Source organism: Abramis brama (assembly GCF_963993115.1).
Source record: "Abramis brama genome assembly, chromosome: 9".
Classification (NCBI taxonomy): domain Eukaryota; kingdom Metazoa; phylum Chordata; class Actinopteri; order Cypriniformes; family Leuciscidae; genus Abramis; species Abramis brama.
The window spans coordinates 8,791,510-8,819,420 of NC_139971.1; the positions used below are offsets into that span (position 1 = coordinate 8,791,510).

At 37.3% G+C, this 27,911-nt stretch overlaps 1 protein-coding gene across 2 annotated transcripts in view; it reads right to left on the reverse strand.

The window, feature by feature from the left end:
* veph1 (ventricular zone expressed PH domain-containing 1) overlaps positions 1–27,911 on the reverse strand; it is a 136,020-nt gene continuing 108,109 nt past the window's right edge. Inside the window, exons 12-15 of one of the 2 annotated variants that reach the window (XR_014607682.1) lie at positions 25,751–25,868; positions 12,650–12,786; positions 9,840–10,129; positions 1–103 (exon numbers count right to left, since the gene is read on the reverse strand). Coding sequence is in view for 1 of the 2 variants with exons in the window: in XM_084124046.1 (XP_083980172.1) it covers positions 9,893–10,129; positions 12,650–12,786; positions 25,751–25,868 (492 nt within the window). In the remaining variant the exon portion in view is untranslated. Of the gene's footprint in view, positions 104–4,182; positions 10,130–12,649; positions 12,787–25,750; positions 25,869–27,911 lie in introns of those variants that run through there. The other variant, XM_084124046.1, reaches the window with a different exon arrangement.

Below are 27,911 nucleotides of genomic sequence, written 5' to 3' on the forward strand. Positions count from 1 at the left end.
AGAAGATTTTCTGCAAACGACTGATTTCAATTCACACGTCCAGGATGTGTCTTGGCACCACAGATGTCCAAAAACAACCCCTCACAGAGTGGGGCATGTGTCTCTAAAGGAGAGAAAATATCTGGAATTCAATAGCAAATTTGTATTAATGCACTGTGTTACAGCTTTGAAGAGTACAACACTGTGCAAGTGATGAAACATCTCAAAAGAAGAGGATCACATTTAAGATATTGTTTTCTTTTCAGATGGCTCTATAGCAGCTTGTATGTGAAACAGAAGGCATTTTTACACGGCTGAGATAAGGCCCCCAGGTATCAAAGTAGAAATCACTTTGCATTTATAAAAAAGAAATGCATTTATACTGCCCGTGAGTCAGTCATGTATAGAGTGGCGCAGGTATGACGTCAAAACCCAGAAGTCTAATTCGCCACTGTTTCCTTTGAGATTTTCCTATGGGGTCTCATAATGGGGTTCTTCGATTTATGAGTAAAATAATTCCTGTGGTAAACATAACTTGATGATACCTTGACGTTTTGTTCTACAACGTACACTTACAGTGAGGAAAATAAGTATTTGAACACCCTGCTATTTTGCAAGTTCTCCCACTTTAACTGAGCTGTCACAAACCAAAAACTCTTCCTCAACTACCATAGGTGCAGTTCTACCAGAAAGACTCGGGAGGCAAAATGACGGCCCAGCAAGCAAGTATTGTGATATAAAGTTATTTGCCGTAGGCCCCGTCTGTAACATGCAATCCGAGGGTAACGGATTCTGCATTTCATGCCTGAAGACAAAGGCAGGGGCGCAGCCGATCCCCCGGGAGGTATGGGAAGGGACCAGCCTGGTGATGGTGGGGAGGATGGAGGTGAATGTTGGCATCAGCATCTGCGAACTCGTGTAAGTACCGATCTTTTATATTAAGAGTATTAAAACACGATTGGTTAGAAGAGAATGTAATAAGTGACGTAACAATTGAGTCTTCCTGGCAGAACTTACGCTAAAGCTTCCATTTCTTCCAACCTCTCACTGTCATTTCCTTTGGAAGTGTATTTATTTACATTACAAGATGACCTTTGCTTGTGCTTTCTTTTGTCCTCAAGGTGATATTTCCAAAGGCGATTGTAACCGTAACCCTTTGACATCTAGTCAGCACCTCATCTGTTTTTCACTTTAAAATAATGGTCCAGATCCATAGTAGTTCCTGCAGAGTGATAACACTTGAGTAATTAGTGATGCATTTTATGACTATATTCAGTTTGGGGAAAGTCGTGGCCTAATGGTTGGAGAGTCAGACTTGTAACCTGAAGGTCGTGGGATCGATTCTCAATACCAGCAGGAAATGACTGAGGTGCCCTCAAGCAAGGCACCTAACCCCCAATCGCTCCCCGGGGTCACAGTGAATGCCTGCCCACTGCTCCGGGTGTGTGTATCCACGGTTTGCAGTGTGTGTGTGTGTGTGTTCACTACTCACTGCTCCTAATGTGTGTGCACTAATTTGGATGGGTTAAATGCAGAGGAAAAACTCTGAGTATGGGTTACCATACTTGGCCTTCATGTCACTTCACTTCAGAGTAAAAAAGATGATTGATTACGTCTCAGACACACAATAATGTTGTGATAAGTACTTAATTGGTAATTCTTTATAATTTGTCAAAAGCCACGTTTCCCCAGGAACTAGGAACTTTTGGGTGGTACTCGGTATGTTTCGACCGCAGGAACCAGGGTCTAAATGAAGTTCCGGGTAAAAAAATTCCCCCTCAGAAAGTCCCTGCTTGCGATGTGGTACTTTTTCCAAATTCAGGAACTTTCGGGGGGTGGGACTTAAGCGCTGGTGGAAATGCAGAAAGCAACAAGTTTGGGGGAAAAAAGTTCCTGGGACAAACTGTTCTGTTCCAAATCGTCAGAATGTAGACGTTTTCAACTCTATAACCATGCAACAAGTGACAGGACATATTGTCAATCCCTGGCTGTCATGCTTGTCCTGTCCACTGTGAAGTCACACTCGTCCAAAACACTGCTCAGTGAGTTATGAAAAGGGATGATGATCTGCATATTTGTATATTTAATTGCTACGTGATGGCATCTGGAGACGCCGTCTCTTCGCCTAGTGCTGAAATATGAGGACCTTTTCATAACTCATTGTGCAATACGGGTCTATGCACCAATGGGATGAAAAATAAATGTTTTCCCTCCAAAGATCTGCTCCTGATCAGTGTACATTAAATATCAAATGTATTCTGATTGGCTGTGATTGTGTCACGTTGCACAGCTGTTTTGCATTCGGTGTGGACAGATAAATTGGTTGTCACTGGAAACTTACTGCATCACGTTTGTTCAGGTCACAGTGTCAGTAGGATCTCTATATGCTGAGTGGGGAGGCCTAACAGAAAACTATTTGCCAAGTTATCTCAAAGAGAAGATTTCAGACAGAACAATATTCTCCCAAGGGTCTTATTCATGTTTTCCCAACTCAAGTTGGCTTTAGGAACGGTGTAATTTGCTTGCACACATGCACATGTTGGAGCAGGTCCACAATCTTTTCAGTGTCTCTGGTCTTTTAGGTGGGATTAAACATGGATGCATTTTGAAAAGTTGCTGTGTCTACTTAAGGGTGCTGAAGTGTTGTCACACCCATGTTTAAACACTGTCATATTGTGTATTCCTCTGTGTTCAGTAGTGACTGCTGTTCAGGCACACAGCGGAAAATTAATGTTCAACCCATATGTACAATCTGTCTGATGTGTGAAGAACATGAAAAACTACTAAAGTAAGTAGGAAAAGGTCGACTTCACAAAGCTAACATAGTTTAAACTTGAGGGTTTTCAAAATCCCAAAACTTGTTTTTTAAAGTGCCCCTATTATGCTTATTCGGATATTACCTTTCATGTAGTGTGTAATATAGCTGTTTGTGAATGAAAAGCTCTAAAACAAGTTTCAAAGACTAAAGTGCTTGATAAATGAGGTTATTGTCTCGTACAAGAAAGAACTGATTCTGAACTGCCTGAAACGAATCGTCAGTAATTCCAGTCTTATTTCCAGCACAAACCTACTTAGGTTTGTAACAAATTTGCATAATGCCAGCTGGTAACACTTTATTTTGATGGTTCACTTTAGAAATTCTACTGACTATATGTAACTTTGTAACCAAATGTCAACTTGCGGTTATTAGAGTATTAGTAGACTGTCTGCTTAATATCTGCTAACACTTTATTTTGATGCTCCCCAACAGACATTCTACTTATTAGTAACTTTGTAAATACATGCAAATACACTTATTCTACAAACCCAAACACCTAACCCTAACCTAACAGTCATACAGTCTACTAATAATCTAAGGAGAGTTAACAGACATGTAGTTGACTAGTAACTTATAATTAGTAGAAAGTCTAAAGTGGACCATCAAAATAAAGTGTAACCCTCCAGCCAATCTTCATTGGCTGCCTCGAACACTGTAGTTGTAGTTGAGGCCTGGAAGAGTTTGGTTTGTGTTGTCAACATGTCTAGAAGACGCTGTTTTCTGTGCTGCGAAAGCAAATCCACTTTGCAAGCACTTCAAAAGCATGAGGACTCGGGTTCCAACTGATACTGTAAAACTGACACCATCGTTACTGTTAATATCACTGTGTATCTAGTGATGAGGAAGATCTAGAGCTGAAATTCAGATATGGTAATGGGCATTTCGTTTCCATCACATGCGTTAAGTGGTTGACCAATCAGAACACACTGGATCATTTGACCAATCAGAGCCTAGTCTCTCGGAAAGGAGGGGTTTAGAGAGACTGAATCCTTTATCGAACTGTTTCAGACACTGTAAGAAAATAAGTGATGCTGCAATGTGTATTATGAGAAAATGAAAGTGTTTTTTTAGGTTGGATGCATGTAAACCTATTGTAGGAGACATCCAAAACAAAATTAGGAACCTTTAAAATAGCATAATAGTGGCACTCTAAAATGTAACTCGTCCTAGAGTTTTCATGAAAGTATATAATAATAACGCTAATGCTTTATTTATGGAAACAAATAAATCAGTTTTCATATAACATGCACAAAATATATATATTTTTCTTTTCATTAAATTAGTCAATAAATGGGTAGATTTAGTGAAACTGCTCGTCTCTGTAAAGGAAACTATTTCGGCTTTGGATAAATGTCAAGTAACATTAATCTGAAACAAATTGATATTAATTTTGTATTTATTCAAATAGTTAAAAACACTTGAAATACATACAGATCAAAAGAAATAAAAATGAATGGTAACACTGTTTTGATTGTCCACCTTAGACATTCTAATGACTATAGTCTATAAGTAACTTTGCAACTACATGTAAACTAGCACTCAGAGTATTAGTAAACTGTCTGCTTAATATCTGCTAATTCTTTATTTTGATGCTCCCCAACAGACATTCTACTGACTATAAGTAACTTTGTAAGTACGCCAATTTATTCTACTACCCTTAAGCCTAATCTAACGGTCTCTACTAACAGTCTAATAATACTCTAATAAGAGTTAGTTGACATGTAGTTGACAAGTTACTTGTAGTTATTAGAATGTGGATCGTTGAAATAAAGTGTAACCAAATGGATTAAAACATGAATTACAATAACTAACAAATACATTTGATTTTACCAATGTGCTCTTCATGTTCACAATCATTACTAAAATTCTAAAAGTCAAGGAGGATTTGACATATTTCTGTGTGGATTTGATTTTATCTACTGGGAATCATGATCAGGAAAAGTGGATGTTTCATAACAGAATGAAGTCAGAATGTGAATTGTGTTTGATCAAGTCAATGCTTAAATAGATATGGCTACTAACATTATCCATTAGCTCACATAGCTAATTGGATATCAAAATTCTTTGGAATAAGATATTTAAATGAGTCTATCACAACAAGAACAAGAACAAATTTTAAGAGAGTAATTAGGGTAAATATTAGGTTGACTTATACAAATACAAACTATATATATAACACCTTCTTTGAAACATTGGAGCTCGCAGTCAGTAGTTCCTTCATTGTACATTCCATTATTTTAAAATAGAGAACACATAGTACAGCATTCAATACAGAGAAAATAGACATTCGTCCCTCAAGAGAAACAACACAAACAAAAGCCTTGCTCAGGTCACAGAGGTCATGTGCACACATGCACACCTTCATCTAGCGTGTAATTGGACAGATATTTATACAGCTGCCTGAAAGTTCATTTGAAATCAGATGAATCAAAAACAAACCAATTTTGTTTCAAAATAAATAGGATTTTGGCTCAGAGACCCCAACATATGGAAACAAGTAATAAAAACTCGGTGAGTGTTTTAGCGCAATTTTCTCACCTCATGGGATCACAACACTAAGAGATAGTAAATCTTTTCCTGGATTTTTTTTGTGCGTTCCCGAGATTAGACCTTCCTTAACATAATGCCGAAAACTGGTCTGGTTGAGGAGTAGATAGAAGTGCAAGATTGGTGCGCACAGACGCACAGAACAGAAATCATGAGTTAACCAGCGCAATTTCCGGGGGAAAATTGCGCTAAAAAGTGGTCTTATCAGATGACCGGAAGAAAGTTAATAGTTGGTAAATGACTTTGTAACAAACTATGGGGATGAAAATGTGTGTCTCATAAGACAGTTTGGATGGGGCCTTGAAGCACCTTGCTGAGCTGAAAACTCATCTGTTATGGGCCATTAGGGGTGTGAAATCGAAATAAATGCTACAAGATGTTGATATGCATCCTGGCTGGATTATGTTGTCAACTCAAGTAAACAAACAGAGTAACTCAACACTGTGAAGGAAAACAAGAAACATCTGTGTTTTTGGATGCTGAAAATTTCAGGGCTTTTCATGCTTAACCTTGAGTTAACATCTTTTTAGCCCTGGGTTAAAGCTATATTTACCCCTGGGTTAAGAAACACTTTTGCTATATTTAGTGTGACACAATGAAATGCAGTTTAGCAACATTAGCAACAGACAACCAATCATAAAAAGCCTCAATTCATGCCTCATTAAATATTCATGAGCTGAAATTTTCACACAACCGCCAAAAAAAATCTATACAAATAAAATAAAACAATTAGGAAAAGGCCCAAATAAAAAATGATAGTGGTCAGTTTATCACAGAGTAAATGACTTTGTCTTACACTTTTGCAATAAATAAATTATTGTGATTACACTTGTCTATTATGTTTTTCTTTATAACTGTACATATTTTTAAGAAATGGTTATGGTTATGATTAGGTTTAGAGGTAGGAGTGGGAATAGCTGCTCAAAATGTACTTTTTATTCTATATTGTTACTAAATTGTCATTGTAGGCCTGGACCAGTACAATGAACAATGAGACCAGGCTGGAAATAATAAGAAGCTATTTCACAATGCATGGTATGCATATTTTCAGCATAAAACTTGAATCTTATTCCAGTTTAACCTAAATGCTGCGCTGTGAATATTTCAATTATGTCTTTATCATTATTTTATACACAAAACCACCCCATTCAAAGTAAATTAGGTTTATTATAGATTCTCCACAACCCAGCAGTCAGAATCGAACTGCACAGTGGGGCAATGCACCATACACATTGTGTTCAGCACAAACTTTATGGGTATGTTTGAGCTATTACCTCATTTAATTCTTTTATTAAACCGGGCACCAAAATAACACTTGCAGAAAAACTTGTTTATTCCCTCCACTGCATTTTTTTTTATTTAAATTATTAGCGTGTTGAGATAAAAATAATAATAAAAAAATGCAGAAACTACACCCTCACTGAAGCAGAAAAATTATTACATTTTGATTGATTTGAATCTGAATCTAAACCTAATAGAGCCAAACCATTCAATCACATATCACAGAATACAGTGTAAGAGACCCGATGTCACTCATTTACAACTAATTTGCCTTTGCACAACAAAAATAGTTATTACTATAAATGAATAAAAGGCTTGTATTTGAATCACTATTATTGTACAACATAATTAGTATTCATCCATGGATAAAAACTGTAGAGAAAAAGGGACAAACTTTTGCCAGCAAACAAGCCTGGAGACATAAATGCCAACATTAGCGCACAAAACACAGCACGGAAACAGACACCAGTGGAACGAATTTTTCACCACCACTGTTATACGGTTCCCTCGAACTTTGGAGAGGTCCTCTGTGTTATTCAAGAAGACATTGATCAACATTACAGACACGCAAGATCCTGTAGCCAAAGAAAACTGTGTACAAAGATCTGTTTTGCCACTCCATTTATACATTTGTATCCCCAGCGGTGAACGCTTCCATGAACTGATTATTAGAGGCACTTCTTGATACTTTTGGTCCTTTTTTGGTAAAAACACAATCCAGCTTAATTCTTTTATTGCTGTATGTTGTAACCGTCCACATGGTTTGACAACTGAGTGGTTAATGCAGAATAATATTATTACTGTCAACGTGGCCCTTGCTGGATTCTGGGAAAACAGAGGAGCTGGCAGTAAAATTCAAGATTATGAAGACTTCATGCTTACTGTAAGTAGGGCTGTCAATTAATTAAACCATTTATGGTTGTATTTAGTTGTAGTTAGTGATGCAGTGAAATTTCGGCAACCGAAAAGGTGACGATTAATTAGCGATTCTCCAATGGCTGATAAGATACAAGTAAACATCAGCTGTGTATATGCTACGGAGAGGTTGGCTTTATCGATTTCCCGTTTTTAATGAATAATCTTTTTTATTGAATTGAGATCTTCTAGTCTATGCTGTTTTCAGTTAATGCGTGAACAAACTTCATTAAAAATTATTTGTACCATCCAACCACACCTACCATCCAATAAACGCAGTAAGCGATTATTAATGCGATTATGCATAACAAAGCCTGGTGCTTTGTTACTTTTGATATGAAACAAAGTCTGAGCTTTCAAATGCTGTCAGTTTTATAACAAAATTCAAACAATAAATGTGGTTTTGATGCTCTTTAATGTGGCGTGACAGATCACTCTCTTCCACTTTACTACTATAGTTATAGCACAAAATAAACATGAATGAAAATTAGAAGGAATGTTGAAAGAAACAACTGCAGCTTACTCTCATGTAATCGCTCAATCAGTGTTTCAACCGCAGAAAGATGTCAATAAAACAGCTTGTAAACAATGTCACATAATGCTACATTTACCTCAGGAAAGCTATTCATTGTTCAGAGCTTGATAGACAGCTAGAAAATGTTTTATTAAATATGCACTATATTACATATTATATGTTTACTTAACCTGTTTTCTTCATTATTTAATGTATGCTTGAGCAAATGTCACGAAAACGTTCATTTTGGTTTCGGTGTTTTGGTAAAAATTATAATTTCGGTACATAATTGTAGTTAACATGTTAACGCATTCAGTTCCTTTTAAAGGAAAGAACAAAACAAGAATACATTCATGTGGATGCTGCTCATGTCATAAATGTTCCTCATCTCACTTGCACAAAAAATGACAGATTTTATATTTCTCAAAAAGGAAAATGACACCAAACATAGTATATAACATAAAAATTGAATAAATCTGGTAATGGTGCATAAAGGGGGTCAAATTGACCCAGCATACTGTGATTTTTTAAATATTTTATCCATGAATCCATGAATATTTCATTAATCCTTCAAAAATGTTTGTTTCTGATCCTCATCAATGTAATTTTCATATTTCTTGGTTATAGGATTATTTTATTTTTTTGTATCATTACCCGAAGAATGCATAAAGGGGCGTAGTACATTCAGATTGCACTCATACTACACACATTCAAGCTTGATGATACTTTATTCATACTATACATATGCATACTTTTTTAACAGTCATGAAGTTCTCAAATGTAGAACCTACTCAGTATGTGATTTTAGATGCAGTAGATGAGTAGAGAAAGGGCACAGTAAAGCATAGCTAAAGGCCCAAATAAAGAAAGAAGTGCAAACTCTACCCAAAAGTTACGCTTAGAAAGGTGCAAATGTTATGTGAAATGTTCTGTCTCTGCCTGCAAAGATCATTTTCAAATGGTCTGTGAGAAATGTGGGGAGTAAAGGTTCAAACTTGAATCTACTCTAAAGTCGATGTTTGAGTTAAGTTTGTTTAGAAAGAGTACAAGTGCATTTTGAAAAGAATAAATTCCATCTTTTGTAATGCATATATACAAGGAATGTGGACAAATAAACATGTTTGATATATTAAAACTATTTTAAATTAAAATTATTATTTTATTAATAGGACACCTCATTTTCTGAAGAAAACCATTAATTCCATTTCAAATCACTTTGACCCCCTTTATGCATTTGTGTAGATTTTTAGGGTTATGCATTCTAAGCTTTAACATTTGTTAACAGTATTAAACTTATTTATTGTATGCGTTAACATGTTTACTACAACAGCCCTAAGTGTAAGTGATAGCAGACTCTGACTATTCTATACTTTTCTGGAAGACAAAGATTTAATAAATCATAATTTTTGTTTCTCAAAACATACGATATGACCCACACAACGACTGTCAGTGCGAAGTGTGGAACAGATGTTTCTCAGCTTCATTGGATATCACTCTTTTCTTTGGTCATGCCCCAAATGACTCACATGTTGTTGACTTCTAGCCTTGTGCCCTTTCCTATCGTTTGTCCGAGAAGTCCCATTGATCATTTCATGATTCAGAGGGCCCTTAACGCCCATTGCCAAGCCCACCCTACGAAGTACTAACCGACGGTCTCTGTGACCTACTATTGCAAGAATTTAAGTGGAGGAAGGCTGCAACAGCTGAAGGTGGCTTTTGAGACAAGGCCTTTGTCGTTGATGTTGTTAAACCATTGTAATGAGATAACGTAGCAATAAGACGTACCCATGTGGCTTGATATGCCAGTTTGTATGACAGCATCCTCGGCAGAACAGGCGTCACAGGTATGTGGTGGCCTCGCGGTTCTCGCGTTCTTTGGCCTGGGCCACAGCCACATTGATGCACTGCAGCCATTCTTCCGCATGCTTCTCATCTTGAGCTTTCAGCACGTAGGTTTTGCTGTCGGTGAAGATCTCGAAGGCTCTGGGCAGCCCGCGGTCGCGCCTCTTCTTAGCAACCACCTTAACGCTTTGCACTTTGCTAAGTTCAATTGTGCTGTCGTCCAGCTCGTCCTTCTGTGAGTGCAAGAGGGAAAAAGTGCCGTCAATCAGAGCTAATGCTTTACACTCTAATGTTCAGATAGGTCTGAATGGAACACAGCCAGTGGTCTCAGTGGTTTTCAATCCTGGTCCTGGGGACCCACCGCTCGAAACATTTTGTATGTCTCTCTTATCTGACACACTCAGCTCGGTTCATGGAGACTGAGATGGTCTTATTATTGGGTGATATGAGGGTCTGTGGCTCTACCATTGGAAAAAGCGTAACGGCTAACTTGGATCACATGTGCCTAGATAACCAATCACATTACAGCCTCGACATCATTAAATTTCAAGAATGAGTTTAAAGAATGAAAAAAAAAAAAAAAGTGCTTAAAATGTGTTTTTGAAGTAAAACCTTTAATTTGACATTATTACAAAGTGTTATAAGTGTGTGTGAGTGTGTTACACTCTCTATAGGTACACTTAAGTGCCCTTTTATTTCATTAATATTATATTATCTGCAAGTTCAGTTTTTTTTTTTTAAATATACTTTTAATATTTCAAGTACACTACAAGTGCACATCCAATACAGTTTAGCACACTTCTTTTTCATAAATTCTGGGTTTAGATAAGACACCATCTTGGTTGGAGGCTCACAGTATGCATGGTCCCAATTCTCCTGCTCTATTTTTCTTTTAAGTTTCTATAAGTTTTTAAGAGTCGCTGCACAAAGTTTGCCAAAAATGAAGCTTACTGTTGTTTGTGTACATGGATTAGAATGAGCACCATTAAAATGAAAGAAAAACTGCAGAAAGATACTGTGACAAAAGGCCAAATGTTCCTCAAAATCATATTGAAAGCATTTGTGCAATGCCTGATAAACCAAAGATTTGTCAAGACTTTGCAAAATGAAATGCCTGTAGCAATGCATCCCACTTTTCCAGAGTAAAATTTACAATGAATCAAGCTTTAATGTGCTTACAGTTCTGACAAATGAGTTCATTTTTACTAAAAAGCTTTTGCTGGCTTTTTACTGATCTTAGTTTTGTACTCACTGTTTGTCATGGCTTTGGTTATGAATTCTCCTTTGCACAATCTTAAATATGGCTCCAGGTTATATGGACGCATAGTAAATTGGGTCTTTCCTTTTTTAAATGTAATAGTGAGATTCTGAAAAGCCATTTTAGTTTTATTTAGTGAATGTAATTCCCTTCAGGAAAGGCTTTGGTGAAGTCATGGGTTTTTAAAAGATAATGATCATCTTCCAGAAAGCAGGGCTCTAGACTAATAAAATACTTGGTAGCCATTGGCTCCAAAAATGAGCCATTTAAAATACTTTTTAGTTGCGAGATTACAGAATCGCTCGATATAGATGGTTGTTCAGGAACACTGTTGATCACGTTCACGTTTAGTAGTCCATGCAACTTATTGCAGATATTCTAAGTCTTTTGAAGCAATACAATGGCTTTGTGTGAGTAACAGACATAAATTTAGGTCACAAGGTAAATTTAGGTTTAGGTAACTCTTTACCCGCCAGCGTTTTTGAAAATTTACCAGCCAGTGACAGCATTTTTGATCATTTTCACAAAAGTTTCATGGCCCCCAGAGTAATTTGTTGTATGAATATCTGAACATGCAATATATCAAAAAAGAAAAAGAGAGAACAGAGCCTCTGATGAAAAACCTTTTTATTCTAGCTTCACTTCACTTGAATGTGGGTAAGTTTCATAAAAAAATATTTTTTCATCAATAGATGGAGTAGATCGAGTCCATCAACACCCCCAAATCTTGCACAGTCCTATAGCCTAACTCGTCCTGGATTTCATTCAGTAACTTTAGGCAGTTTTGATTTATATGCTGTTTAATGTTGACGCATTATTTTACATATGCATCTGCTTACACATGCTATCGCTTGTTTCTGCTTCTTCTCAAGAGTTTTGATCAGGAGATTCAGTACTCTTTCAGAAGATGCGTAATAGCGCCCCCTAGCATATAATAGTGAAAACACGGAAAGCTTCCGGAAAAAATTCCATCAATGGCAGGGAAGTGTTTTCTCATAAATGATGGAAATTTCCGTCAATGACGGGGAAAGAGTTAATTGGCATTGCTTTTAGTTGTTGTAACGTTTTTCAAATTTGCTGCTTTGTGATCAGTCACATGACACGAGAAGAAACGGCATTTGGCCAAAGATGAAATGAAAACAGACGGCGCTTACAACTTAAATTTTGCCTTGGTTCTCACACAGGGTTATCCTTTGACTTTTGAAGATCTGGAACATACCGCAAAAATTGTGTGGAGTATGTTTGTGATCTTTTGTCCTTTAAGCATGACAGTATAAATCATCAGCTTTCCTTTTATGGAAAACAGAAGCTGCCTAACATCTTATTTTGTGTTCCACAGAAGAAACAAAATAATATGAGGTCGGACGATATGAGGCTGAGTAAATGATTATTATTTAAAAAAATCATTTTTGTATGATCAGTTCCTTTTAGAGAGTCTCGATGGTAAGAAATGCATAAATTATACAATCTGATGTCTTGTGAATGGGACACTTACTGATTTTCCTCTTCTGAAAAGAAGCTGGTTGCCGGCAAGCGTGAAATAACGTGTTTTCCACCTTTTGATGAACTTCCAGCGTACCTGTTTCTCCTTCAGCTTCCCTTCAATGAGTGGCTGGCCATCCTGGTTAACGACTGAGCAGAAAGAGTCAAAATGAAAAAGAGAATGTAAAAGTAAGGGAAGCAACTCTGTCTCACATTATGAGAAAGATTTCATGAGAAGGTTGTATGGACTACTATAATGGTGCTTTTATGATGCTTTTTGTCAGCCCTTATAAAGCCTGCTTTAATTGGAAATGGAAAAGAGCACCATATACACTCTTCAAAATATCTTCTTTTGTGCTCTACGGAAAAAAGTCAGTCAAAATAGATTTAAAAAGACATGAGGGTGAGTAAAAAATGAATTAATTATTTTGGTGAACTAGCGCCATGTCAGCCCATAGTCACTTTGAATGCAACACCAAACAATACTCTTCACTCACAGAGCCATCCTCTTCTGGACATACGCCATGCTAAACTATTTATAATGGGAACATTTTTCTCATTAGACGAACAAAGGAGCACTGATCGGTGTTTATCACCACATTGCAATATCTGGTGTGGTTTCAGACGTGGTGAATATTGTGTCCCCTGCCTGTGTTTGCTAGGTCTGTCTGAACTACACAAAGCGTTTCACAGATCTCTCTCATGGGTCTATTTGAGTTAAACAGGAAGCTGTGTTATAGCCCTTCCAGGATGGTACAAAGCAGCCCATTGTCTGAGTTTTCCTTTTTTCAGCAAGGAAAACAGATGAGAATCTGCAGCGCTTTGATAGCCCGCTTCAGATTAAGCAAGACTGATATTTGATAATCACCAAACTATAATCCCAAATGGCAGAAGTTAAGTTCATGGTGTATTAGAGAACACTGAAGTAATGATTTACACTGAGGTAAAAAACACAACCCTTGACCTGCCGCAATTTCCTAGAAAACAAAAAATGGCACGACCAACGTCATTTGTTTATTTGGTTAAATTGCGTTAGTATAATAATTTCATTCTGGGATATTAAATGCACTTTCCATGAATAAGGCACAAAATAAGGCCTGAAACTCTTGGAAATGAAGTAATTTTGTTTTTCTTTTTTCAACAAATGGTTAGTGAAAGGAGGCGTTTAACTCTCAGAAAATGTTGATTGTTTACCTCAAGGACGTTAAGCTACATTTTATATGACCTGCTATAAAACAAACTGTGATTGTGCTGCATAAATATATCAGTCAAAAAAACAACACATTGAATATCAGTTCAACAGATTATGTCAAAACGATGATGCATTGTGTTGAATGCATTTGAGAAGGTCAAGATCTCTAAGGTGGGAAATCACAATTTCAAAAAGGTTAAACAGGGATTTGATACTAAAATTAGCTACTTTTATTGACAAGTTATTGTTTGTTTGTTTTTTCATTAATATAAATAGTAGTTTTGATGGAATGGGATGGAATTATACCTTCAATGCAGTAAAACAATAAATCATGTTGACACCGATGTACTTTATTTTAGGAAAGTGCTAAACCATTTAAAATGTTTTCACGTTGGTATTTCTGGTCAACCACATAACATTTTTTTAAAAGAACAAAAAACTGGCAGAACAATTGAAAAGCTTTGGAAGAGATAGTGCTTGTTCTGGTTGTTTCAACCCAAAACCTTTTGCAGATGTCTTTATTACAATGCTGGTAAATGTTGATAATTGAATTTGTGTGTTAATCCCATGAGCAACATAATAATTCTCTATTATGAATTATTTTTAATTTTATTTGCTTTCATACTATCTGTACTTTTCTCAAATGCATGAATCAAAGCACTAGAATGTGTGTGTGAGTACATGAGCAAAACAAATATAAAATGTATGTTTTGTAAATCCCAGAACATTAAAAGCATCTGTGCTCCATTCTGCATGACATTTGTTTGCCTAAATTGATTTCTGTTCTGTTGATTTTATTGTGTATATGATACTGTCTTTGAAAATGAGTTTGTGGTCATAAAAGTGAAACACGCTAATGATAAGAGCAGAGGCCAAAACCGATGCTCAGCAAGCCCACAATCAGACAGACAATAATTGTTTAAAAAGATTTTGATCTTTCTGAAGTTACACAATATCCTAAATCATAGTAGCCTTTTGAGACGCACATCAAATGTGCTCTCCCGTCATAAGCGAAGTACAAACCTGTAGTAAATAGTCTATTATACTAATCTTGATGCAGCCCATCTTTAAAAATCTGGATTATGGCAGTCCCAATGAACGGGTTGGTAGTACAGAAAGCAACAAAAGCCAATGGGAGAAGAGTAAGACATTTTGAGTGCTATGTTACCAATACATCAATCAAATATTTTGAGGTAAGAATTGTTTATTCCAATTCTGATACAACTGTAAATTCATATGCAATGAGGATATTGCTAGTCTCTGTTGGGAAAGAAAGGTCAGTGTTTATTTTTCTCCTGGTTGGTGTATGTTATAGATTTTTGTTGCTGGGCTTTGGCCAACGCTGTGCTCTTATATTGATTTAGAGTAGCTCTGATAGTCAGACAAGATTCCAGCAACCCCTGCTGAGAGTGTGGATTCACTAGAATTTACAGGACAGAGTTCACATATTTAGCAAAGTTGGAGTATGTTCATTTCAACACCATGTCAAAAATAAAACAGAGAATAAAGGTTTAGGAGATTATTTGGGTTTTTAAAAGGTGAATGTCACTATATGTTCATGTTCATTTAAAAAAAAAAAAAAGGTCATTAGAAATGTAGTTTTTCCATTATGAGCTTAATTTTTTTATTTATTTATCCTTTATTTAACCAGAAGAGATTAAAAATCCTGGCCAAGATAGACGGCCCAAATATACAAATACACATAAAACAAACAACAACACATAATAAAATATCATTAAAAACACAGCCTTAGAAGCATTAGCAAATCACTAAATCTTTCTCTAGTGCATGCATACGTGTTTTAAAATTACTAAAAGACACCAAACGATTTAGCCTCAATTTAATTTGAAGAGGGTTCCAGTCTGAAGGGGCAGCATATTTAAAGTCAGTTTTACCTGGATTAGTTCTAGCAGGAGGTACATAGAGATTATAACAAGATTGTGAACACAATAAATAGTTACCAACTGCTTTTTGTTGGATCAAACAACAGAGATAAGGAGGTAAAACCCCCAAATTGCTTTGTATATCATTAAGTACCAATGCATTTTCCTTAGTTCCTAAGTTAATAATAGTATAAATATAAATATTTTGGTCACACTTTAGATTAGGGTTCAGTTCTCACTAAATACATTACTTTGCCTTAATACATTCCTAATTACTGCTTATTAATAGTTAGTAAGGTAGTTGTTAAGTTTAGGTATTGGGAAGGATTAAGTCAAGTCAAGTCAAGTGTATTTATATAGCGCTTTTCACAATACAGATTGCATCAAAGCAGCTTCACAGCATTAAACCAAAATAACACAACAAGGTTGTTTCTAGTGTAAATTTATTGATTGATAAAATTAAATTAATATCCCCAAAATATCCCCAACTGAGCAAGCCAAAGGCAACAGTGGCAAGGAACCGAAAACTCCATCAAGTGACCTAATGGTGTCCTAAAACTCCATCAGGTGACCCAATGGAGAAAAAAAACCTTGGGAGAACCCAGGCTCAGTCGGGGGCCAGTTCTCCTCTGGCATTTATGAACTAGAGGCCAGATTGTAGTTTGAACAGTAAGATTTAAAATGTTATATGAATGCCTGGCTGAAGAGATGCGTCTTTAATCTAGTTTTAAACTGGGAGAGCGAGTCTGAGCAACGAACAGTATCAGGAAGGCTATTCCAGAGTTTCGGAGCTAAATGTGAAAATGCTCTCCCTCCTTTGGTGGATCTGGATATCCTAGGTATGACCAAAAGCCTCGAATTTAGTGATCTTAAAGAGCGCGATGGATTATAGGACGATAGAAGATCCGTTAAATAGACTGGAGCTAAACCGTTTAGGGCTTTATAAGTCAGTAGCAATACCTTGTAATTAATACGGAACTTTATAGGTAACCAATGCAGTGATGATAAAATCGGTGTTATATGATCATATTTTCTTGATCTAGTAAGAACTCTAGCGGCTGCATTTTGGACTAACTGTAGCTTGTTTATTGAGGATGCAGGACAACCAGCTAATAAAGCATTACAGTAATCTAGTCTCGAGGTCATGAATGCATGAACTAACTTTTCTGCATCGGAAACTGATAGCATATTACGTAGCTTAGCAATGTTTCTAAGGTGGAAAAAGGCTGTTCTTGTAACATATGAAATATGATTTTCAAAAGACAGGTTGCAGTCGAGTATAACACCCAGGTCTTTTACTGTAGAGGATAAAGTAACAGGACATCCTACGATGTTAAAATTGTATTGTGAGAGGTTTTGTGGGCGGTTTTTTGAACCGATAAGTATTACCTCTGTCTTGTCTGGATTTAATAAAAGAAAATTACGCGTCATCCAATCTTTGATATCTTTAACACATTCTGTCAATTTGGATAATTTAGCGTTTTCATCCGGCCGTGATGAAATATATATTTGAGTGTCATCAGCATAACAATGGAAACTAATTCCATGTTTCCTTATAATATTTCCAAGTGGCAGCATATATATTGAGAATAACAGAGGGCCCAACACAGATCCCTGCGGCACTCCATAGTTTACTGGAGTTATGATCGATTTTTCTCCATTTAAAGAGACAAAATGGTAGCGGTCAGATAGGTATGATTTGAACCAGCTTAATGCTTGTCCTTGAACACCAGTATAATTTTGTAGTCGATCTAAGAGTATTGTGTGATCTATAGTATCGAACGCAGCACTTAGATCAAGTAAAACTAGTATTGAGAAACAGCCTTGGTCAGAAGCTAAAAGTAAATCATTTGTGATTTTAACGAGCGCAGTTTCAGTGCTATGATGCGGCCTGAATCCTGACTGAAACTTTTCATAGATATCATTTTCTTGTAAGAAAGAGCCCAGTTGAGCGGACACCACTTTTTCTAATATTTTAGACATAAATGGAAGATTTGAAATGGGTCTATAATTTGCTAGATTATTAAGATCTAATTGTGGTTTCTTAATGAGAGGTTTTATAACTGCCAGTTTAAATGTTCTAGGAACATGACCTAAAGATAAAGATGAGTTAATAATATTGAGGAGAGGCTCTTCCACTACAGGTAACACTTCTTTCAGTAGTTTAGTTGGTATAGGATCTAATAAACATGTTGTTGTTTTAGATGAAGTGATAAGTTTATTTAACTCTTTTTGTTCTATAGTTGTAAAGCACTGTAATTGTTCTTGCGGGGGGATAATTGAGGCTGAATTATAAGGTGCGATTGAGGATTGAACGTTTACAATTGTGGTTCTGATGCTTTCTATTTTCTCAGTGAAGAAGTTCATGAAATCATTACTACTAAACTGTAACGGGATATTTTGTTCGGGTGACTTCTGTTTATTTGTTAGTCTAGCCACGGTGGTAAATAAAAACCTAGGATTATTTTGATTATTTTCTATTAGTTTGCGGAGGTGCTCGGCCCTGGCCGCTTTTAGGGCCTTTTTATAACGTGACATACTGTCTTTCCACGCGATTCTAAAGACCTCTAAATTATTTTTTTTCCATTTACGCTCTAAATTACGTGTTTCTCTCTTTAGAACATGCGTAGTATTGTTGTACCATGGTGCTTTAATTTTCTCTCTGACCTTTTTTAATTTAATAGGTGCAACAACATCCAATGTTCTAGAGAGAATGGTGCTCATAGTGCTAGTTAGTTCTTCTAGTTCATCTGTTTGTTTGGGTTCAGGCAGCAGATGAGACAGATTAGATAAGCAATTTGAAAAATTATCTATGGTGGATGGAAGGATTGTTCTGCCTGGTTGATAACGCGGCGCCGCATGACATATTACAGCAGTACGTAATATGCAAGTTACCATGTAATGGTCAGTGACATCATCTTAAGGGATGTAGATTATGGTCATGCAGAATAAGGCATTAATATGTGCTTTATAAGTACTAATAAACAATCAATATCCTAGTAATATGCATGCTAATAAGGAACTAGTAAATAGTAAGAATTGAACCATAAACTAAAGTGTTAATAAAATATTTAAGCATAACACACACACACACACACACACACACACACTTTTAAGTGTGGACACACTTGCTTGAATATTTTTTTTTTTTTCATGATTTTAAAAATCATTCATTCTTTTTATGCTTAAATGCTTAAAAAGTGAGAAAAGCAGCCAACAGCCAGGATGCACCACATGAAATCTCAGCAGTGAGAAAAGCAGCATGGTAGTTTTAAAACTGTAGCACTGCGTCTCTGTCTCTTTGCTAAAATTCCCTCATTAATGTCTGAACCAAACTCCAAGCGATGGAATGCTTTCAAACACTACCGTGCTTCATGAGCTGACGACACACAAGACTTCTGTCAGACCATAACATTGCCAAGGTAGGTGCTGCCTGTCCAAGCTTTGCTTCCCCAAGTCCTTATTTCTGCAAACATTCACTCGCTCTATTAAAAATCATTACAGCTCTCTGCTAATGGAAACTGTCCCACACTCCAAACAAGGAGAAAGGAGATAGAATGTGTGCTACAAACACTCGTTTAATGAGCGGCACTTGCTATTGAGGTTTCAAAGAGTCTTTATTCCCACCTTGGCTGCTGGATGGTGGTATGTAAAAACATTTCCTGTCTCATTAAACTGTCTCTTCATGGCAAAATATTTCTTATTTCTGAGGTAAAGTGACGCCATTAATATTTCATGTACCGTAGCAATCCAATACTCCACCAAAAGCAGCAGTGAACAATTTTAATATCAATCTCTGAGGGTGTAAAATATTAAAAGTAGAAAAACATTTTTCAGAATTTAGATTTTTTGTTGCTGTACTAAACAAAGAAAGACTCAAAGCCTAGAAATACTGTCTATTGAGCATAAAATCAAATCAAATCAAATCAAATATGGTAAATACTGGTGAATCAGTTCTGTAAATTTTCTGGGATGAGAAGTTGTAACATTGCCAGTAAATTACTGTTTGATCCTATTGTAAACATGATGCTATTGTATGATGTTACTGTAAACAGCACAGTGTTATTGTGTGTTATTTCCATCAGAACCAATATTTTGGGGCTAATATGTGAATGGTAATGGGAAAAAAACATTGCTTGTGTGAACAGCATATATGATGTATTTACCCGAAAAGTCAATATGGCAACTTTACAGTAATTTAGCGAGTTTAATGTGCAAAAGCGGCTTTTGTTTGATAAAGCTATAAGCCATTCATTTTACCACAGGTAAAGGGTCATCTTAGGCACACAATCAAAAAATTTAAATTTATAAAAATGTATGATCTTAATTAAATTGATGTAAACTTTTCAGCCAAACCAAAGGAATAGTTCACTGATAAATGAAAATTATCCCATACTTTACTCTAATGTGCCCTCAAGCCATTCTAGGTCTATTCTCACCTAAGGTTACACTATGCCTACGTCATACGACTCACGACTCTGGACTCTCTTGTGAACGTGTGTGCGGCCGTTGCCAGAAGCCAGTGATTATACTTTATAAAGTTTTAAATATGGATATTTTTCTTCCAAAAACCCATCGCTTTGCTTCAGAAGTCATTTATTAACCCACTGGTGTCATATGGATTACTTTTATGATGGATGGATGCGCTTTTTTAGAGCTTCAAAAACTCTGGCTTTATTCAATGTCATTACAAAGCTAGGAAGAGCCAGGATATTTATATATTGTCATATACACCTAGGATGGCTTGAGGGTTAGTACATTATAGGACAATTTTCTTTTTCGGGTGAACTATTCCTTTAATTAAGCCTTTTAAACCAAACATAATTTGGTTGGACCAAATTTACTCCATTTCCATTTATGCATTTGGCAGATGCTTTTAACCAAAGTGACTTACATTGCATTTCAAAGTACACTTTTTACATTATTATCAGTTCTTGCTTTCCCTGTGAATCGAACTCATGACTTTGGCGTTACAAGCGCCAATGCTCTACTGTTTGAGCTACAGGAAGGCTACAGGAAGGAATAAACTAATAACCACTAAAATAATAATTGCAACAAGCATTTCTTGTTACTATGACATGTGGACTTCAATATATCAAATGCAATAAACAAGCTAACATTACATGGAGTACATTTTAAATCAATTTCTTTCTATATATTTTAGTGTCAATAATCAATGCTGTTATTGAAGAGTGCACATTACTATAAATGCGTAATGACGTAAGAAGGAACCTGAGATGAATCGAGCAACTGTGAACAAAAATAAGTAGTCATCGGATGCCATGTTTGTTACAGCAGCATCTCAGAGAAATGTTGTAGAGAACGCTGTTGACTGATTGAACCATATATACAGGAGTAAAGTTGAATATGTAGTACATTATTAAAAAAAGGCTTTCTATAGTTAATTGTGATCTTGAATTGAGTAATTAGCAAAATTAATCCAATTTTCAAATGGTATTACTCCACCACCTGTGCGTGACATCAATAATGACAGTCATATATTTTTGAACCAATGTGGTTTAAACGATGGTGCGACCATGTGACTCCGATTTCAGGAAACATTTCTGACTAGCTCGTTAATTTTTCCAACAATGCTACAATGGTTAAGCAGTGAGTTAAGTAATTACGGAAAATACACCGTGTTGGTCTCGATCTGGATACGGGTTATGACCGATCCAAATGGATTAAGTAAACTTCCATTTTATAATCTTGAATTGATTGCATGCAATAAAATTACAGTGTGAAACAATGTTAAAGAATTGTGTTGCATTAGCTAATTTTAATGAAATAATTTGCATTTACTTTCAATGATTTGCATTTACTTTCTTTTTTAGTGTTTCAAATGCCTATAAATGATCTCAGATGAAATAGACATGTTCCATGTGCAGCGATTTACAATATGTTTCATTGTTTTTGGTAAAATGTTCAGGCCAGAGGCAAAAACCTTCTCTGTTGTATCTAATTGGTTCTTGTGGAAAAATCCTACCAAAAAGCACATCTGCACATCTGGAGAAGATTTAAAACAAAGCAACAACAATTCTGGATGCACTTGAATGGGATCAGAAGCCTCTTTGTCTGAACATCCTAATGCTGGACTGATGTAAATGTATCTCAGCTACAGAAATGAGAGGAACCACCTTTTCCTCTAGTTTTTGTTTCTTTCTTCTCTTCATGGAAAGCAGATTTTAGCAATCATCACAGAAGACTGAAGCTTTATACGACATCTGGAGTCCTGACGTGCTTTTGCAAAATGATGTAGTCGCTAATCATTAACTTAAGAGAAGGATTAACAGAAACTCTCTTAAAATGATGGTTGTTATTCACTGATAATCTTGCCCTCAAGTGAGCTGTTAACAGCTGCGACCGGATCGAGTCAGCTAGCTGAACTCGAAAACCAGATCAGCCCAATTTGTGAATGAATCATTCAGACCAGTTTTGTGAACCACATCAACTGATTCATTAAAAATACTCAAAAGAATTATCTTATGAATTATTACGCACCAAGGACAGAGTTTGGTTATTTACAACCGAATTCCACCAAATTCACTTCTTTGTAATAATTCCCTTTCGAGGGAACTCGCGCTGCGTCGTATGACGACACTTTGGGGAACGCCTTCAGCGTGACAGCGCCAGAAAATGACAATAGATGGAGACATATTTTGAAACCGGCAGAGACGACAGTGCGGAAAAAAGCTGTGCACAGCAGCCTCTGGTTCCGCCGCTGCCTCAGAAGATGCATAGTCCAGTGCACAGCTGCACATTTCCATGTTGTAAAATTTAAATAAGCGACCATCTGTATTGCAAACCCCTCCATGTTGCGGTTGTTGTTTTTGGCGTATGCCTACCAACGCAACATCATTGCCATAGAAACCAATGCAGATATTCCAGAAAACGAAAGAGCTGCATGGACGCACAAATCGGATCTGGACAGTTATCAATAATTTTAGATCAGATTCCAATCGGATGCACAAATAATCGGATTTGGACTGACAGCGTGAACGTAGCCTATGTGTGTAAGTCTTATTTGGTGTTTGTTTGTGATACACACAACTTTTGTGTGAGCTGCTTGGGAGCGGAGCATACACGATCGGCTCTCGAAGGGGCTGACTGTGTGCATTGTGAACGGCTTCTTTTGAGGACACTCCAGCCTGGCTTTGTTTAATGAGAGCGGCCAGGTTTGCGCTCCCCGCGGTTTGGGTCCCGCAGATGCCGAGGCTGGTGGAGGCTAGTGGAGGAGTTTGAGATGGCTTTTGCCCTTTCTCAGCTCTCAACCGCTAACTCCTGCACCCAAACTTGGGAGACAGAAGCCCGCTCTTCGGCTTCTTCCACCTAGAGTGAAGGCTGGATGTTAGGACTGTCTAGTTGTATGTTCTCAGTATCAAAGCAGGTGATTTTGGGTGACTCGCCAGCCCTGAAGCTCGTGGAGGTTATAACTCGTGCCGTGGCGAAGCTAAATATCGATTGGCCGGACGAGAAGTGGGAAGTGCAAAGAAAAAGTAAACTCGACGAGTGCTTCCTGCAGTCAAAAGCACATCCTCCACATTGGGGCTTGCCATTCTTTCCGGATCTCAACATTGTGTTGTCGAGATCCTGGAAAAAGCTGTTCTCTTCTCGACTATCGAGTCCCATGTTGCATAATTACGCTTCTATCGTGTGGTTCAAAGAGAACGGCTATGGGATGATTCCCAGAGTAGAAGAGACATTAGCAGCTTATCTCTTCCCTGATGCTGCATCATCGACATTGCCCACCAAGCCATGCCATACAACATCTTCGCTGGTGGGCAACGTGTATATGGTGAGGCGGGCGCTTGCTTACACACAATGGCCTTTCAAGCGTGCCAGGCCGACCTGCTTAGGGATCTGGACGAGGGCGAAGGTGTGGGGTCCGACGCCATTAAAAAAACTGCGTCAGGCCACTGATTTACCTCTCCGTGCTACCAAGGAGACAGCCCGCGCCATCAGCCGCTCTATGGCAGCTATGGTGGCTACGGAGAGGTACCTTTTGCTGAATCTCTCGGGCATCAAGGAGAAGGACAAAACATTCCTTCTTGATGCCTTGCTGTCGCCTCCTGGTCTCTTTGGTGATACTGTAAGCTTGGTCATTGAGAGATTCCAGGAGGCAAAGAAACAATATTTGTGTCTCAGCAGCGTTTCAGAGGTTCATCCCTCGTCGCACAGGTCCCAAGGGGCTGCTGCCAGGGGACAGCCCCAGCCCTCTACGTCGGGCTCCTCATACCGACAACAGCAATAGGAGAGTGTTTCTGCTCGAGCCTCCCCTCAGCTGTACCTGGTACATGGTACATTTGTACATAGTTTTGTGGCAGAAATAGTCAAATGTTTTTACATTATTTATTTCAGAGTTCGTACAGCCTTTGAGAGTGAAATAGAAGCACTTTTCAAGGACTTTAAAGTGCTTCACACTTTTTCCAGCACTTAACTTAAAGGCCCCCTGAAAAATTCTTTTTTTTTTAGCTCTTAGGATGAATATATTAACCTTAATGTTAAATAAGCTGGTGTGTTCCAAAACTATGACAAAATCCGCATTTAGATTTCAAAACTTACAGTCTCTCACTTCCGCTAAAATGGATCATGGATTTTTATGACGTCACCGCGGACTTAACCTTCTCATCACATCTTCTGTCCAATCAGATGCTCTCTAGAATCTGAAGCGTTCCGCCCCTTAGCGACCGTGGCTGTACCTGACTGTACGTTCGGTAGTAAACGCATGCTCAGTGTCAACTGCTCGTTCTCATCATTTCAGACTTGAAATGATTCCAGAGTTACTGGAGTAACATATACTCTGAGATATTGTTTTTTTCGTGTCGGAGTGACTGTCAGGCACGTCCGAAAGCGAGTAGCTTTAGAAAACTGGATCAGCACTGACTCTGTTTTGAACGATTCAGTTCGATTTGGTGAACTGGCTCGACCGGTTCTCAAAAAAAGAACTGGTTCAAAAGAACAATTTGTTCATGAACCGGACATCACTACCGTTGTCACGTCACGGAGCAATATGGGTTGGAGATGTGTGTGCGGTTGCTCCAATGCTCGAGTTTTATTCCGTTTTCAGAATGAAATGGCTAGAATTTATTCACACCTCTAACGTTATTATTGAATCCAACGTATCAGCGCTCGGATTCGTTTCCATGGTGCTGTCAAGTACAACTCGCAGTCTGTGAGGTAAACTAAACGCTATTGGCTATTTGAAAAGGCGGAGGAGCCATTCAATATGTTCCGCATTAGCTTCCTGTTTCAGTGGAAATTACGTCAACGCATCATACAAAGTTGCACGTTTCAAGGCACTTCAGTGGGCCTTTAAATGTGATTTTTAATGTGATAACCAAAAATATAAAATATTTAAGGTTTTCTTTATAAAAATTTGTTTTTTATGTTACTGTTGTTAATAAAAGTGAATTTTATCTGCATCTCAACTCAAGCTCAGTGCTTTACTGTCAAATGCGCATTTCCAAGAAATAAAAGTAATATTGTTTGTTACTGCACTTACTAATGTAAAACAATAGTCATTTTCGTCTTTCAACAATGGGTGGTAGATCATTCAGTGCTGTGGCTCCAAAACTCTGGAATTCTCTTCCTCTAACTCTTCGTGACACTTCTAGTATATCCTCATTCAAATCTCAACTAAAAATCTTTTCTTACAGTATTTTTCTTACAGTGTTCTGCTGTTTTGTTACTGTATATTTGTATATGTATATATTCTATTTGATGCATATTAATGCTTGATGTTGTGTTTTTGTTATCTTCTTGTACAGCGACATTGAGCTTGGGAAAGTCGTTTTATAAATAAAACTTTTTATTATTATTCATTTTATGACTAAATTACCTTTATGATTAAAAATCTCCCCACCCCCCAGCGCAACCAAATTAGGTGCTTGTGCCACCATCTGTAGAATTTAGTGGCACCGGTGCTACTGCTCTCAAATGTTAGTCTGGAGCCCTGTATATTGCCAGAGGTTTGAGTGACTCATTTATTGTGTGCATATATGTTTGTACATTAGCCAAAAAAAAAGCTAATCTTATTTACCTGTGGCTTTTTCTGGGTTACTGCACATGAAACAGAGCCAGCCACCCTCCTCTTCACTGTAGCTGAACAGGTCAAAGAAACGAACCTCCTCCAGATACATCTGCAAACTGTCCACATCCTGAGAGTGAATACAGAGAGAGAGGGAGAGATGAACTTTAGCAGATGAAGCTATTCAAAAGACGACACACAGGGAAAGAGTTCTAAAATTAATGCTAGAATGCATTGCAACAAGGTTGGTGGAATAAATGATCCAAGATGGCAAAATGTTGAGTCTATTATAATATAATATTCTCGTTTACCATTTCACCCAATAGTTGTATGTCCTATCCGCTCGTTAAAACTGACGTCACTGTTTCCGGGTCAAAACGACAGCAATTCATCTTTTTTTAATCATTAAAGTATTGGTTTTGTATTGGACGCAGTGAGTCCAGAGACTGTAGTATATACACCATGAGTTTATAAAAGCTTGCCATATGTGTAATATGAATTAATAGTGCTCATAAATGGCTGTTGAGATAGTATCCTTAATTGAAAATAGTGGAGGCCTGGACCCGGATATGGCATTAACAAACGGATATATGACTTACATTGTTAGCTTAACAACATGCTACTGCCAAACTATAGGAATGAACTACAAGCAAGTCACATTTCTTGAGCACATTTTCTATGGAATAGCACCGATATTGTTGAAATGTGTCTTGAGACATCAAAGCTCTCTCTGTTATAATTTCAGATTCTATAAATGCCAATGATGAAAAAAAAAGACAGCTAGACACTACTGCTTTGCTAATGAAAAGAATTTGAGGTGATCTCTGTCTCTCAGTCACTGAGTGTACCATTTTGCTGAGATGGCTTTAGAGGGCAAAACTTTGCTGAAAAGCAAAGTCTAGCTGAAGCTAGCAAAACGGCTAACATTGTTGACAGAAGGGCTCTCTCGTGAATGTGTACAGTGGACAGCGAGGCAGCTTGCTAGGTTTAACAGGGTTAAGATGTACACTACATTTATTTTAATGCGAACATTTACATTGTGCAGTATTTCTTGACTCCAGGGAAGCAGTAAACTACAAGCTAGCTTTCTTAGTCGTGACAAGTTGTGGTTAGCCGCTCCTGGCTACCAGTTCTCAAGATTAACAGAGTGTGTATAAGAGTCTCAATAGTCTTAAAACAGGACAGCCTTTTGAAGAATCTTCACATTGATCCAGTTATCTTAGAATTTGTCTCTAAAGTCTTTATGAAAAGCCGTCAATGGACTGAAACAGTTGCGTAATGACAATATGGGATTTACTTTACGTATTAGAGAGTCAACAGCACAGCTAGACACCAATGAACAATGAGAGCTGGCATCTACACGTGCTTATTGGCTAGAAATTCCAATGGATGTGAGGGTGTGTGGCCTTTAGAAAGAGGAATCTGCCAAAATGAAGACAACCAATGATATTAGAAAATTATTTGTTTTTACAGATATCAAAGCCAGTGAAGTGACTATTATACTGAGCTGAGGTATTCTGGAAAAAGGACGATTGCAAACATCACACAGAAGAGTTGGGAGAAAAACAAGGATTTTTCGGAAGTCCTTTCCAAGAAATTACAATCACTGGTTTGTGCATTGGCTCCACCTTTAAAGGGTTCGTTCACCCATAAATGAAAATTCTGTCATCAATTACTCACCCTTATGTCGTTCCAAACCCTTAAGACTTTCGATCATATTCAAAACACAAATTAAGATATTTTTAATAAAACCTGAGAGATTTCTGTCCCTCCACTGAAAGTCCATTCCACCACAACTTGCATAATTTTTTTATAAAGACATAATAAATATGGGTCAAGTAGTTTAATCCAGTTTGTTCTGGTGCATCAAGCAAGAACAGTTGAACTGCCACTGAACATATTTGATGAGTTTGATGCATGTGTGCTGATCAATGTTCATATAGCCGCTTTTTCAGTGTCAGGCCAAACCGTTCTTATTGCTAAACCTTTCCATTCCATGCTGATCTGGCCCAGCCAGTATGGATATGGTTTCATTTTCCACTGTGGGGCTGATAACAGAGCTTTTTGGAATGCAATAAAAAATGCAGCAGTATTGCCTTGGTAATCCAAAGTTTACAGTTTATGAGATGTGTGACCGCATTATGGAGAATGATCAGATATTTCTATTATTAAA